The 12,545-nt window shown below is 39.0% G+C and overlaps 1 protein-coding gene across 2 annotated transcripts in view; it reads left to right on the top strand.

The window, feature by feature from the left end:
• The window catches only part of fam163ba (family with sequence similarity 163 member B, genome duplicate a), a 56,355-nt gene extending 49,408 nt beyond the window's left edge, over positions 1 to 6,947 (top strand). For both annotated transcript variants that reach the window (XM_023267867.3, XM_023267866.3), the window contains exons 2-3: positions 87 to 202; positions 4,132 to 6,947. In XM_023267867.3, the coding sequence (XP_023123635.1) occupies positions 110 to 202; positions 4,132 to 4,569 (531 nt within the window). In that variant the 5' untranslated portion in view covers positions 87 to 109 and the 3' untranslated portion in view covers positions 4,570 to 6,947. The remainder of the gene's footprint in view (positions 1 to 86; positions 203 to 4,131) is intronic.
• The last annotated feature ends 5,598 nt before the right edge of the window (positions 6,948 to 12,545 follow it).

Below are 12,545 nucleotides of genomic sequence, written 5' to 3'. Positions count from 1 at the left end.
ATTTCACCCACCCTCTTCTATGTCACTGCCTCCGTTCCTCTCCTCCCATCCTTCCTTCCCTCCCTCCTCTTCTCCTCTCCTTGCAGGGTGTTGATGGAGAGCCATTCGAATGACAGCCGGGACAGTGGTCATCACTGGTGGAATTCTAGCTACAGTTATATTACTCCTTATCATCGCAGTACTGTGCTACTGTAGGCTGCAGGTCAGTATTGTCTTTGAGTATTAGACTGTAATTGTATGGCTGCTTTAATCTGAAAAACTGTGCTTGTGGCTCTTATTTACAAAAGATGAGAAAGTCGTTCTTTTTTCTTTATTTTTGTAGTTGTTTTGTGTCTCTTTTTGGTGGTTTTGTATATTTTTGAGATTGTTTTGTGTCTGTTTGGTTGTTTTGTGTCTCTTTTTGGTTGTTTTGCATAGTTTTGTGGTTGTTTTGTGTATCTTTTTGGTGATTCTGTGTCTCTTTTTGGTAGTTTTGCATATTTTTGTGGTTGTTTTGAGTCAATTTTTGGTTGTTTTGTGTAAATTTTTGGTGAGTTTGCATAGTTTTTAAGATTGTTTTGTGTCTCTCTTTGGTTAGTTTGTGTTTTTTTGGTTGTTTTGAATATTTTTGTGGTTGTTTTGTGTCACTTTTTGGTTGTTTTGAGTATTTTTCTGGTTGTTTTTTTGTCTGTACCACCACAAAGTGAAAATACTCTGAAAACTATTGCAAGTGTGATCACACAACTCTACACAGAGTACTAATACTGCAGAAAAATTACCCCTGTAAGAGTTTTAGTCTTATTTTTTTCATATCACTGGATTGAAATTTTCCTTAAAACTAAATTCCAGCTCATGGCTGTCATCAAATCAGAGAAAGATCACAACAGGAGGTGAATGTGTTGAAACAAGACTGCTACAGGGCTATGAAGGAAGAAAAAAACACTAACAATTATTTTTAATTTCACACCAGTAGACCAGAATGAACATATTTTAGCTCTACATACACTTCCTTCTCTACAAAGTCTTAAAGTTTAGTACATCACTCTTTAATCCTTATCCCACATTAGCTGTGTTGCACAGTTCAGTTCCACTTCCTACTAAGAAAATCACACTGAGATAATACTTAAAAAGTCATCATGCTGTCCATCTTCCTATGCAGTTGTGGTCTGAAATTCATAGTGGAGCTCTGTACTACACAAGAACAAAATGTAAATGGAATTGGATGAAATGAACTGCTTTGTATTTTCATGCTTGACAAACTCCACTTAGTTTGAAACATTGCTCTAATACCTCCACCGGGGAGGATTACTGCAGTTTTACTATTACTGCGTCTGGGGTTATTTTTGTTTTACATATACTGTATAGCCAATGTTACACTAATGTAATCCCCTGAAATAATTCCACTGCCTGGCCTTGTAAAAAAGCATTACAAATCGTTTTGACATACAGAGTATGTAGCAAATTGAGTGATAACTGAACCTACAGCTCTTATATTCGAGCCATTTTCCTAAAGGAATGCTTCAGTGTTTTGGGTTGCATGCTTATTCACTTCCTGGCAGACAGTTAATGAGAAGATTAATACCATTTTCATATATGTCTATTAAATATAAGGCTGCAGTTAACATGCTATATCTTGTTTCTATTAAAGTTACAAAAAACAACGTGTAAAGACAATAGATTGCTTTCACTCATTTTTGTGTGTTGGACCATTTCTTGATTGGAACTTGTAATTTCCTGCAGAGCCAAAAGCTAGAGGAGGGAGTAATCTTATCATGCAAAGTACATGTTTTGGCACCTTGTTAATTTGTGAACTTTTAGAGACACTAGGAAGGGGGCATTGTTGCCACTTTCATAAAGCCAGGCGAGCCGTTTCTGCTTTTTGTCTTCATACGAGGCTAACCAGCTGATGACTAAAACCTTATTATCAATTTAAAGACACAAGAGTATTATCAGTTTTCTGTATCTCAGAAACTGGCATATTTCTGAATATATTAATTATTATTTTGGTTTTCTACCCCCAGAATTGCTTAGTCTTGTGTGGCTGATGAACTGTAAAAATAATAGTAATTTATGTTATTGCCTTGAAATTGAACTTGAGAAATCACCCACTCTGAGCTCAGATCAGATTTCTTTATCTTGTTTACACAAACTCAATTCCCTAACAGCCAACCACCAGAGCTTAAATGAATTTCTCTTAGTCTAGGGACTTGAAAAATGTTCTTTTGTTTGAAGGATCATAATATTAATTTCATCAAAAGTTCATATTCTTGCCCAAACTCATTTTATAAAGCTCCTTGGAGTATTTATAAAAGCTCTGCTTCAAAAACTCAAATGTATCCTGTGTGAAACATTAAGAGATTGTCGCCAAGTATTTTTTATGCATGATTTTTTAAAAGTAGAGTTAACACAATTTAAGCTTTTTTTTTTCTTTTTTTTCTTTTTTTTTATTTTTAGTGGTTCTTTACTTTTCAGCTAAACTTTCCCGCAGTTTATATGGGGACAGTGAAAGGCGGGATTGTAAACCAAAGCAGTCAATGAACATAAAGCGGCTTAATACTGTAGACTGGGGTGTTGATTTCCAGAGGGATGAGCTGCACTAGAAATTTTTACACATTACAAGGAGTAATTTGGTTTAACATTAATGCAAAAAAACAAACAAAAAATGGTGTAATAGTGACTGACATAGCTCTCTACTATTATCCATTTAAAATCTGGCTGTAAAAAACTTACATTTGACATATTAAGATGCAAAAGTTCTGAATAGCTGCCCTGTACTGTAGATTTGATGTATATCTTAAAGGTCCTATATGGGGAAATCCAGTTTAATTTTGTTTTGTGGTTAAAGTTGGAGGTGTTAAGTAAAAGCTGTTAAGATATGAATATGTTTGCTTGAGTAAGAATTTTACTGATATGCTGCGTTCCATTTGAGAAAGCAATAGCCATATCGCTCAAACTTTGCATAGTCCCACCTTCTCACTGCTTGCTGCTTCCAAATAAACCATTCAGGATGAGGAGCTGCCACACAGTTTGCTGCCAGTTTGTTAACTTTCCAGAGCTGTTTCTGCAAACTCTTAAATGTTTCAGCCATTAGCTCCCCAAATGTTCTGCTGTTGGTTGCCAGAGTAAACACAAGAGTTTTCACGCACTCCCAACATCCGAGGAACTGAACACCCAGTGGATTACTTTCATTTGTGTCCCCACATCCAAAGGAAATTCCTTTGTGTTAGTGCATTTTGTGGTGGTTGTCACACAATATTATGAGAATGAAATAGTGGTTGGCATGCAGATCACAAACTTGCCATTCACGTGAGTTAAAAACAACAGCTGTGTTTGAAATTCTGTGATATTTTCATGTAAAAAGATCACAGCTGCTACATTTAAAGCTACAGACTCTGAAAAAGCACATTTAGAACAGGACTGAAACCAGGACTTAAATAATCATGGTAAAGTCTTTGCAGTATTTTGAATTGAAAAACTGAAAGATACACTCTGTACACATGAGCCTTTTATAAATTGCTGAAAATATACACAGTATGGGACCTTTAACACGGACTAAGAACGATGCCTGTGGCCCTTGAGCAAAACACAGGTTGTTGAATTTCTCTTGATGGTTAGTCCAGGTACATGGATGATGTTTATCACGTTATGAAAGGTGTTTGAGTGTGAGTGAATAGGTGAATTAGAGCCTAGGTGTAAAGCTCCTTGAATAAAAGTATAAATGCAGTTCATTTCCCAAGATCATCTGGAAACAAGGCAACATAGCTGAGTAGAAATTAGAGGATCTTTTCCACTCTGAGCTGATGACAGTTCTTAGGATCAAAGTAATCCCCAAATTATGGCTTAACATTAGTTGGCAGGCTGCCAGGAATTAATTTGAGAGCTATATTTTTCTGGGCCGCATATAGCAGCCACAAATTCTCTGCTGAAAAGTGGAGTCAGTATACAAGCCAGTGCGAGCTGCAGACATTTCGCACAGTAAAGAATAATTATAGTTTCTTTTTTTTCTCCTTTTTTAAAAAAGTGAACATTTGGGTTAGTGAACTTCTCATGAGAAAATGGATTTAAGGTGCAGATATCTGTTAATGTGTTAGATTTGACATCATTTGATATTGTTCTCTCCCCCCCCACCTTCCCCTCCTCCCCAACCATCAGTATTATTGCTGTAAGAAGGAAGAGTCTGAGTCGGAGGAGGAGGAGCCAGACTTTGCGGTGACATCCCGCCTCCCGCCGGTGCACTCCAATCACAACATTGTGGCGGCAACGGCCGCCGCCTCCTCCATCCCAAATGGCCCTGCACTCTTCTCCACCCCTCCACTGGCCAGGAAACTGACTCGATCACAGACCTTCTGTCCATCTTGTACACACTATGAGCTGCCTTTCTACCTCCAGCCTCCTCAGCCGCAGATCCACCACCAACCAGATGGGCTGAGGAATGGAGGCGACCGGATCAGCTATCGCAGCGTCCAGCAGCAAGACCTGGACCTGCCAGTGCCTGTAAACATTTCAAATTACCGTAAACCAAACCTCGCCCGGTCGGTTACCATGAGAGACATGTTCACACGCAGCTGCAGCATCAGCACCGATGTGTAGCTGAGTGACTCTGAAACTCATTGCAAGTTGATGCCTAAATGAGTTGGAATGAGCTAAGCAGGACTGGACTGGAGTCAGACTGTGTTTTTGGCATCTTGACCAGTTTAGTCTGATGTAGTCTGCTCTCATTCTCCTCACCTCTTGCAGAATGGAGGACTCAGATGGCTCTCAGGACAGTTTTTTCAAAGGTACTATGCTCAGGTCCATGACCTTAAACTTGGGCCAATGTAGAGTATTTAAAAGTATTTAAAAATGTTAAATTATCAACAACATAAACTTGGTTTGTCTTGTTTTGAATAATCCTTTTTTGTTGTTTAAAGAATGGAATTTGTTTTACAGTTTGATAAAGTCTGTGTAGCCCTACTTTCTCACCCATGGCCTCAAAGATAGGTAGATTTCTGCCATTTCAAAACGACATAATCAGGAGGGATTTTCTCTTTTTCAGAGCTGCTACATGCAAAATATGATGAGGAGAAGACCAGTGTTTCCCTCCTCTACGATGGCATGATCTGTCCATTTCCCCATACACAGATTACAGAGATGATGAAATATTGCTCATGACCAGCTGAGAGGAGGAAGAGGGGGGTGTCCTGTTTTAGCTGCATACATTTTAACTTAACTTAGGCCATAATAGTTTAAGACCTGCAAAATAAGGGCTCACAGAAGATGGAAGTTCCTGCTTATTATCCACATTCTTTCATAGATGCCTCCAGTTTGATGGGAGGCTGGTTTCTCTGAGTGTCTGCTGACAACACACAGTGTAAATAAAGTATTCTACACTTGAGAAGAGAATCACCTCTGTGTTCTTGCAGGCAGGTTGGACTAGGTGCCAAAGGGGGTTTACTGCATTTGTGTGCATATACTGTATGTGAGTTTACTGGCATGCATGTGTGCGTGTGTGTATATCTCGATCAGTTGTTATACCAGAGTTTTTATTCCGTACACTTAAACACAATCTGTCATCCATATGTATATTAAACCCCGAGGTGGGGTGCAATAACATTTCTTGTAAAAGGGTGAAGGGATTGTATTCTTTTCCATGTGCAACTTTACCCTTAATCCAATACAAAGAATGACCAAAACAGATTACATGACAAAATGGATTTGCAACTATTTTGTAAATGTTTATTTTACCGATTAAAGCTATAAAACAGGCTCAAAGTTAAGGTGGCAGTCAGGGAGGTGAAATGTTTTTACAGCAAAATTTCAATGTGATCTCCATTCTAGTACTTCGCCAAAGTTTGTGGACTTTTCACTACATTCCTTGTGTTGTCTCTGATTTGTTGATATGCGGATTCTCGGGCTAAAGATCCACCTTTAAAGGCACATCTATAAATATTTAACAGGCCATAACATACGCTTCGGCCTCTCTCCTCTCTCAACCCGTTGGACTGAGGAATATGTGCTCTTGCTCCGAGGTACTCTGAGAGTTCCTACTTGGGATTGTTTTTATTTTCTGCGCTTGGCTGACTGGCTTGGCTGAAAGGCTGATATTCTGACTGGAGGAGCAGCGGTGGAATTTTATGGACACATAGTTTAATGAGTGAAATTATTTACTGCTTGATTTCAATAGAGGGATTGCTGGTGGTTGGGTTTGAAGGGGTTTGAAGCTGATTGAATTGTCCTTCTTGGACCCACCTGCCACCCTTTCAAATGGATGGTAAACGCCGTTGTATCCTTCTCTCTGTTGATTTTGATCACGCTCATTTATTTTCCCAAAGGTGAAGCAGTGAGTTATTTGAGTCTTTAAGTTTTTCCTCTTGTGACATGTGCTTTCTTGCAAATACAGTAGGCCACAGTACACACACGTTTGTAAATCTAACTTTGCGAGGACATTCATTGACATAATGCATTCTGTCGCCCCTTACTCCCAACCCTAAGCATTGTAACTAAATGGTTAGCCCTAAACTTTTACCCTAATTCTAGCATTAAGTCTAAAACCAAGTCTCAATCCACAGCTCTTTGAAGGTGTGTCAGAAAGCGAGGACCGGCCAAAATGTCCTCACTCCCATGCTTTAAAACTCAAACTGGTCCTCACAAAGATAGCCATATAAATACACACACAAACACACATACACAGACACACACAATAGTTCTCAATGTTGTTATTTTTGAAACTGAAACTATGTGACAGTTGCACAGGAAATTTAGTGCCATAAAGACTTATAAGAGAATTGTATTATTATTATTATCATTATTATTAAAAGTGTATATTCAAATGCAGTGTTGCTTTTACCTTAAAGTATTTGAATTACTTGCTTTATTTTATGATCCAGCTGGTTTTTCAGACTCAGTACAGTGCAGCAGAAATGTTACTGTCCTTGTTTCTAATATATAACTAACTGACACATTGTTGCTAATAAAATTGTATGAAAATCCTTCTGATTTGTTGCGTTGTTGCTGTTAATTTCACCAAAACCAAATGCGAAAGAAGTCATATTCTGATGTCTTTGGATGTCGTGCAGCATTTAGTCATTTCAGGTTTACACATTTAAAAAAAGATGCCTGCACTGCGTTCTTCTACATATAAAATGAAGGCTCTCAGTTTGAAGGTTTATGAATGGATATTGATGTAATGAGAATGTTATTTCCTGGGCAGGACTTCACAGGACCACATTCCTGCTGGCTGCCAAGTGTGGACACAGTGGATTTGAGTGAAAGCGCAGTGCATCATCCTGGATTATATTATTTAGCGATCTGCTAAATACTGGGTAAACATCAACTATAGCTGAAATGCTTTTGTTGGAGCTCCAACCACAAACAGCAGAGCTATGCAGAGATTCTTCCAAGCAATCCTGCAGAAAATGTAAGGTTTTATTGTCTTGCAGGATTCGCTTTGAAGGATTCCTCCCATCCTAGATTGAAAACAGCTTTCTATTTCAGGTGCATATGTTGGCAATTTGTTGTCGATGGAGTTAATAAGACAACATCTGCTCATCATATCAACTCGCAGATGAAAATTTACTGTTATTGCCCAGGAGCAGCTGAAAGTTGTGTCCTCTAAAAGCCTACAAGTGTAATTATGTGCAACAGCCCAGGAAGCCAGCGAACCCACAAATATTGCTTTTCTTTCATGCAAAAAACCAAAAGGAAAAAAATCAGACATATTAAGAGATAAACCTTTAGCCTGAGGAAGTGGTGAAATTGTGCCAAGGCTTCTAACCACAACAACAGCAATAAAGTCTGTTTGTACACAGATCCAGTCGACCCTGAGGCAACAAGGTGACAGCAAAACATGTTTGAAAGGAAGGGAACCAGAATGAGGTGCTTAAAGTGCAATGATAAACCAAACCGACAGTTCGAGGCGAGGAGATGATAGTCACAATGAAAAGCGATCCATGCAAGAAGGCAAAAAGATGAAAACGGGAAGCTTTATTCTGGCAATAAAGTGAATGAGTCAGAGAGGGAAGGAGACTAGTCACACAATAGGAAACAACTGAAAACTATTTCAGAGAGGAAATAGAGGTAGTTATTAGAAGGATGAGTCAGAGATAATGAATGAGAAATAGCACATACCACAGAACACACAGACAGATGGAGGCGTAGAGGAGATGATATCCAACCAAGGCCTCCCTGGCTCAGACATGAATAGCCATTTTGTGATGGCATTAATACAACAGCACCGCTACAGACATGAAAAACCTCTCAGATTATGATGGATTCCCTTCGATGTGGATATATTCAAACTCCTACTTATTTCTACATGAATTGCAGGCACTGTAACAAGGAATTACTGTCGCACCAACATTCCACCCACAAGACTGGATGGAAATGTATTTATTTATTGTCTGTGCACCGTAATTTACACGTACATACCAGGACCACTTGTTGACCACAAGTTGGAGGGCGGCTGGAGAACAAATCAGTGTTGATACACTTCTAAAACAACAATCACACAAATCCACACAAAATCAATCAAGTCTGATGAAATTTCACCTCAGTTTCATGTCTAGAACATGTTCAGCCTCTCGGTTTGGAGAGTGGAAGAATGGGTAAACCGCTCAAAGGTGAAATCACCAGTAGCACCAAGATGAAAACGCCTGTAGAGAAAGAGGTCAGAAGGAGGTTGGAGCCATGTAATCGTATCGTTCCTTCACAGCTCATATTATCTAGCACTGCAAAACTCTGCCTTGTAACAAAAACAGCTCTATCAGCTGCTTTCCATCAAAACAGTCTTAACCCAGACTCTGGATGCAGTCCGAATAGCTAAATATAAACATAAATCTGTTCTCTCCTGACAGCTGCCTCAAAGATTTACTCCAGCCAAATGCCCAAAATCTGTGTATTTCAGTGAAAATACATATTTATAATCATGTAAAGTGTATGGTTTCCCTGACTGCTCTCATGTGCGCACTACGTTTTAGTGTACAGGCATGCATTTCTGTATATATTTGCATACATGTTTGTTTGGACTGTAAATAAGCGCTTGCACAAGCTATGTGAATTATTTAGAGGCCTCCAGTGTAAGCAGCGCTCATAGCACGGCCTTTAGAGGTGTATCGATGTTTTATGATGTGGTCCTCATCCTTCTCCTCACCTACTGCTCACTGTCTGTCCACTGTATCTCTTCTACACTCTCTCTTCTCTTTCTTCTTCTTCATGGTCCCCGGCCATAATTCCCCAGCTGTGGAATTTAGATGCAGTACATTGGAGCAGGTGGGACTCCATGAATTATGAAGATGATAGATAGCAAGCTTTCGAAGTAACATTTACAAACCAAAAGCTCCCATTCTTTCCTTTTATTGTCCGGCTGTTTCAACCTTCTGTCTTTTTTCCTCCACACATTCCCAATTTCTTGGTCAGATTTTATTTACACTCACTTTGCTCACCATCTCCGTTTCCATCTCTTTCCAAATATCTTGTGTTTTCACACATAAGATAACATAAAAGATTTTGTCAGCTGCACAGCTGAGATCCTGCTACTTTAAAACTGTTAGAGAAGTTAAAGATTAACCAATAACAGCATATCTTCCTTCAGAAAAAATAAATGATTTTGTGATTGCATTTATACATTGAGCAGGAAATGTGGCTATTTACCTCCTGTTTTTGTCATTTCTGTTTTGTGGATTTTGTACAAAAATCAATCAGTGCAGACAGGCCAAAGGAATATGACTTCAGCCAGTGAAAATATGTAATACACAAATGTGGTAAATGTGGAAGTTCATTTTCTTTTAGACTATAGTTTGTTGGAAAAAGTCTTTAATTCATCATTAACTGATTTTCTGGAGGTTCAGACTGCTTAGAATATGTCCATTTAGTGAATTTAAAGTTAAGAGGATAAAAAAAAATCTAACTAATGAAAACTAGTTACTAAGGCCTCGATGTTTTTTATAGCCTTCAGTTCACAAATGCAGTGTTAGATTAATAATAATGGGTCTATTTGATTTTTTTATTGATTTTCAGCAGTTCTGTTTGCAGTATATATGTGTAGAGACGGAAACAGAGAGCTTTGAGACATACATAGGCTTAGCAAATAATAAATGTTGCATATAACCAATATATCACGGGTAGGAAAAGCAGAGGTGTGAGCCATAAAAATATTGATAGCTGAATTCCATTTAGCTGCTTTGGTTTCATTGTGCTGATACGGTGTAATCTGTTTTTCGTCATTATTTACTCAGCTCTTCAATTAAACAGAGTCCTTGGTATGACGATAAATAGGAAGCCTAAATGTTTCTTGTAGCTATAAAGGCCTTAAATGTGATGCAACTGTTGAAAAGCCAAAAACTACAGTTCCTCAAATGTTCACTTGAGGCTGTAAGCAAAGGCAAGTCACTCCCTCCAGACCTCTACGTTTAGATGCCCAACTTTACAGCAGAAATACCTGGTACAAAAAAAATGGTTATGTTCTCTGTAGCTAATTTTCTTGATAATGATAACTGTACAAGGGGTGACTTTATATATACTTCTGCCATTTAAATTTTATTGAGACTTAAAGTGACAGGTAGGTGCCTTTATAAGACAGTCCAAGGCCAGAAATGTTTTCACGGCTCACCTCAGCTCCACTTACGCTCCAATTTTTTGCAACAACCAAAGCCACCACATTGAGCTTCAAAAACTCATCAAAGCTTTGGGTGATGTCCACTGTTTGTCCATCTACATGCAAACACCAGCCAGTAAGCAACACATTATCCACCCATGGACATATGACTAAATCTCGTTATGTTCACAAAGAGCAGTATTCTTGGAAAGAAACAACAATTTCTGCTGTATTTTCTGTAAAGTTGCTCTGAGCTCTAACAAAGGACGACCTAAGGGCATCAACGGCAGCGCCTTGAATAAATGTGGCAAACTTCGCCATCCATTAGGGACCATTGCTTGCTAATACCTGAGTACTTTATTTTGGCATTCCTAAGAGCTTTTTCCACCATCGTGGATATCCGCCAGACTGCCAAAAATAAATAAATTTATATCCAAGCTTTGAAAGGTTGGTAGCACATTAGGAGGGAGCGCTTTTCTCAGACTCTGCTCAAAAGTCCAAGCGACATAACAAGGAAGACACTTATTCATGCTCGCAAAATGACAGGTGCTATACGTGCTGTGACACTGAAACAACACTGTCATTACTGCAGGAATTTGTGTGCATCCATATGTGTCCTTCATTAAAGAACACTTAGAGGTAGTAGCCATTCAGGACATGTGATATTGGTAATGCAAACACAGAGAGCCTCACAGATACTTACTGCTGTGGCAGAGATGGCGAGAAGCCGCCATCCACCATAAATCTCTCTTTGTGACACACAGACATGACTGCATGCAGAAGCCATTACTGCCCAGTGTGTGTAATATTGCAATTTCTGAAAGGAGGAAAGGCCATGGCTCTTGTCTGAATTTTTCATTCCCCACACTCTCTGTTTCTGTACAACAACTGATAAATAAGCAATGAATCCTGAGGACATAACACAGAATGGACTGGGTTTTATGTCCTCCACACCCCCAACATCAGCTCCTCTAGATACACATTCTGTCTGCCTTTCTCTTTGTGCATCACCCTTCTCTTGTGTCTGTTAAGCTTGTCTACCAGTGTGTTTGTTTTAAGATTCAAATCTTTTCCTCCTTCCTTTTCATTTTTTAGATTTTGTACTTGACCAGTGAACTGAACTGGAAAAAATCTGGCCCCAATATGTGGTGGAAAAGTGTGTGTTTGTGTGTTTTTGTGGCTTGAACGTGACCTTTGTTAATCCGCCACCGATTTAGATTTAGAGTGCTGGTGGCTTTGAATCAGTCTGAGAAACAGCTTGGATGGTGATCAGTCCAGAGTACACTCAGTTTAGATTAGCTCATGAATATATGCCACGGCATCATTCTCTGATTATGCAATATTCTTCTCAGTCAAGAAGTGTGTGGGTTGATAAAGAGGGAGAGAGTGAAAGAGAGAGTCTGGGAGTGTTGTGAGAGGGAAACAAGTGTGATGGAAAGAGAAACAAAGGTGCAAAGTTAAGCAGTACTTTGTCGCCATCTGATGGTCAATGAGGACAAACAATTACAATACCATCAGAGGAAAAATTAAAGATTGTATTCAACATTAAAAAAATAACTTTGTGCAAAAAAATTCAATGTAAAATGCATCTTAAAATGCAGTTCCTATTTCAATGACAGAAGTATTGCACAAATATTTACCAAATTGTCAAAAAATGAATACTGTTTAAGGAGGTTATCCCCCACATTGTGATTTCATCGACACCCCAGATTCTTCCTCGTCTGACCCACAGAAACCTACCCGGGAATTAGTCTGATTCTTGGACCCTGTGAGTATTTACAGCCCCATCTTCATTCTAAATCTGGACCAGATACAGCACCTAACCTTTGTTCTAAACCTGCACCGTGTAAAGCATATGGATTAACTTATTATGCAAGAACACAAAAATACAGACAGGCACTGTTCCCTCTAAGCAGCGCGCGTGCGCAATTGCGCACTGCTAACACGGTCTCCGCGCACAGAAAATCTGCGCTGCGCACAAAAAAAAAAAAAAAAA

This window comes from Amphiprion ocellaris, chromosome 17, assembly GCF_022539595.1.
Source record: "Amphiprion ocellaris isolate individual 3 ecotype Okinawa chromosome 17, ASM2253959v1, whole genome shotgun sequence".
NCBI classification, from domain to species: Eukaryota; Metazoa; Chordata; class Actinopteri; family Pomacentridae; genus Amphiprion; species Amphiprion ocellaris.
Note: the sequence above shows the minus strand (reverse complement) of the source record. Positions and strands in the feature narration are given on the sequence as shown.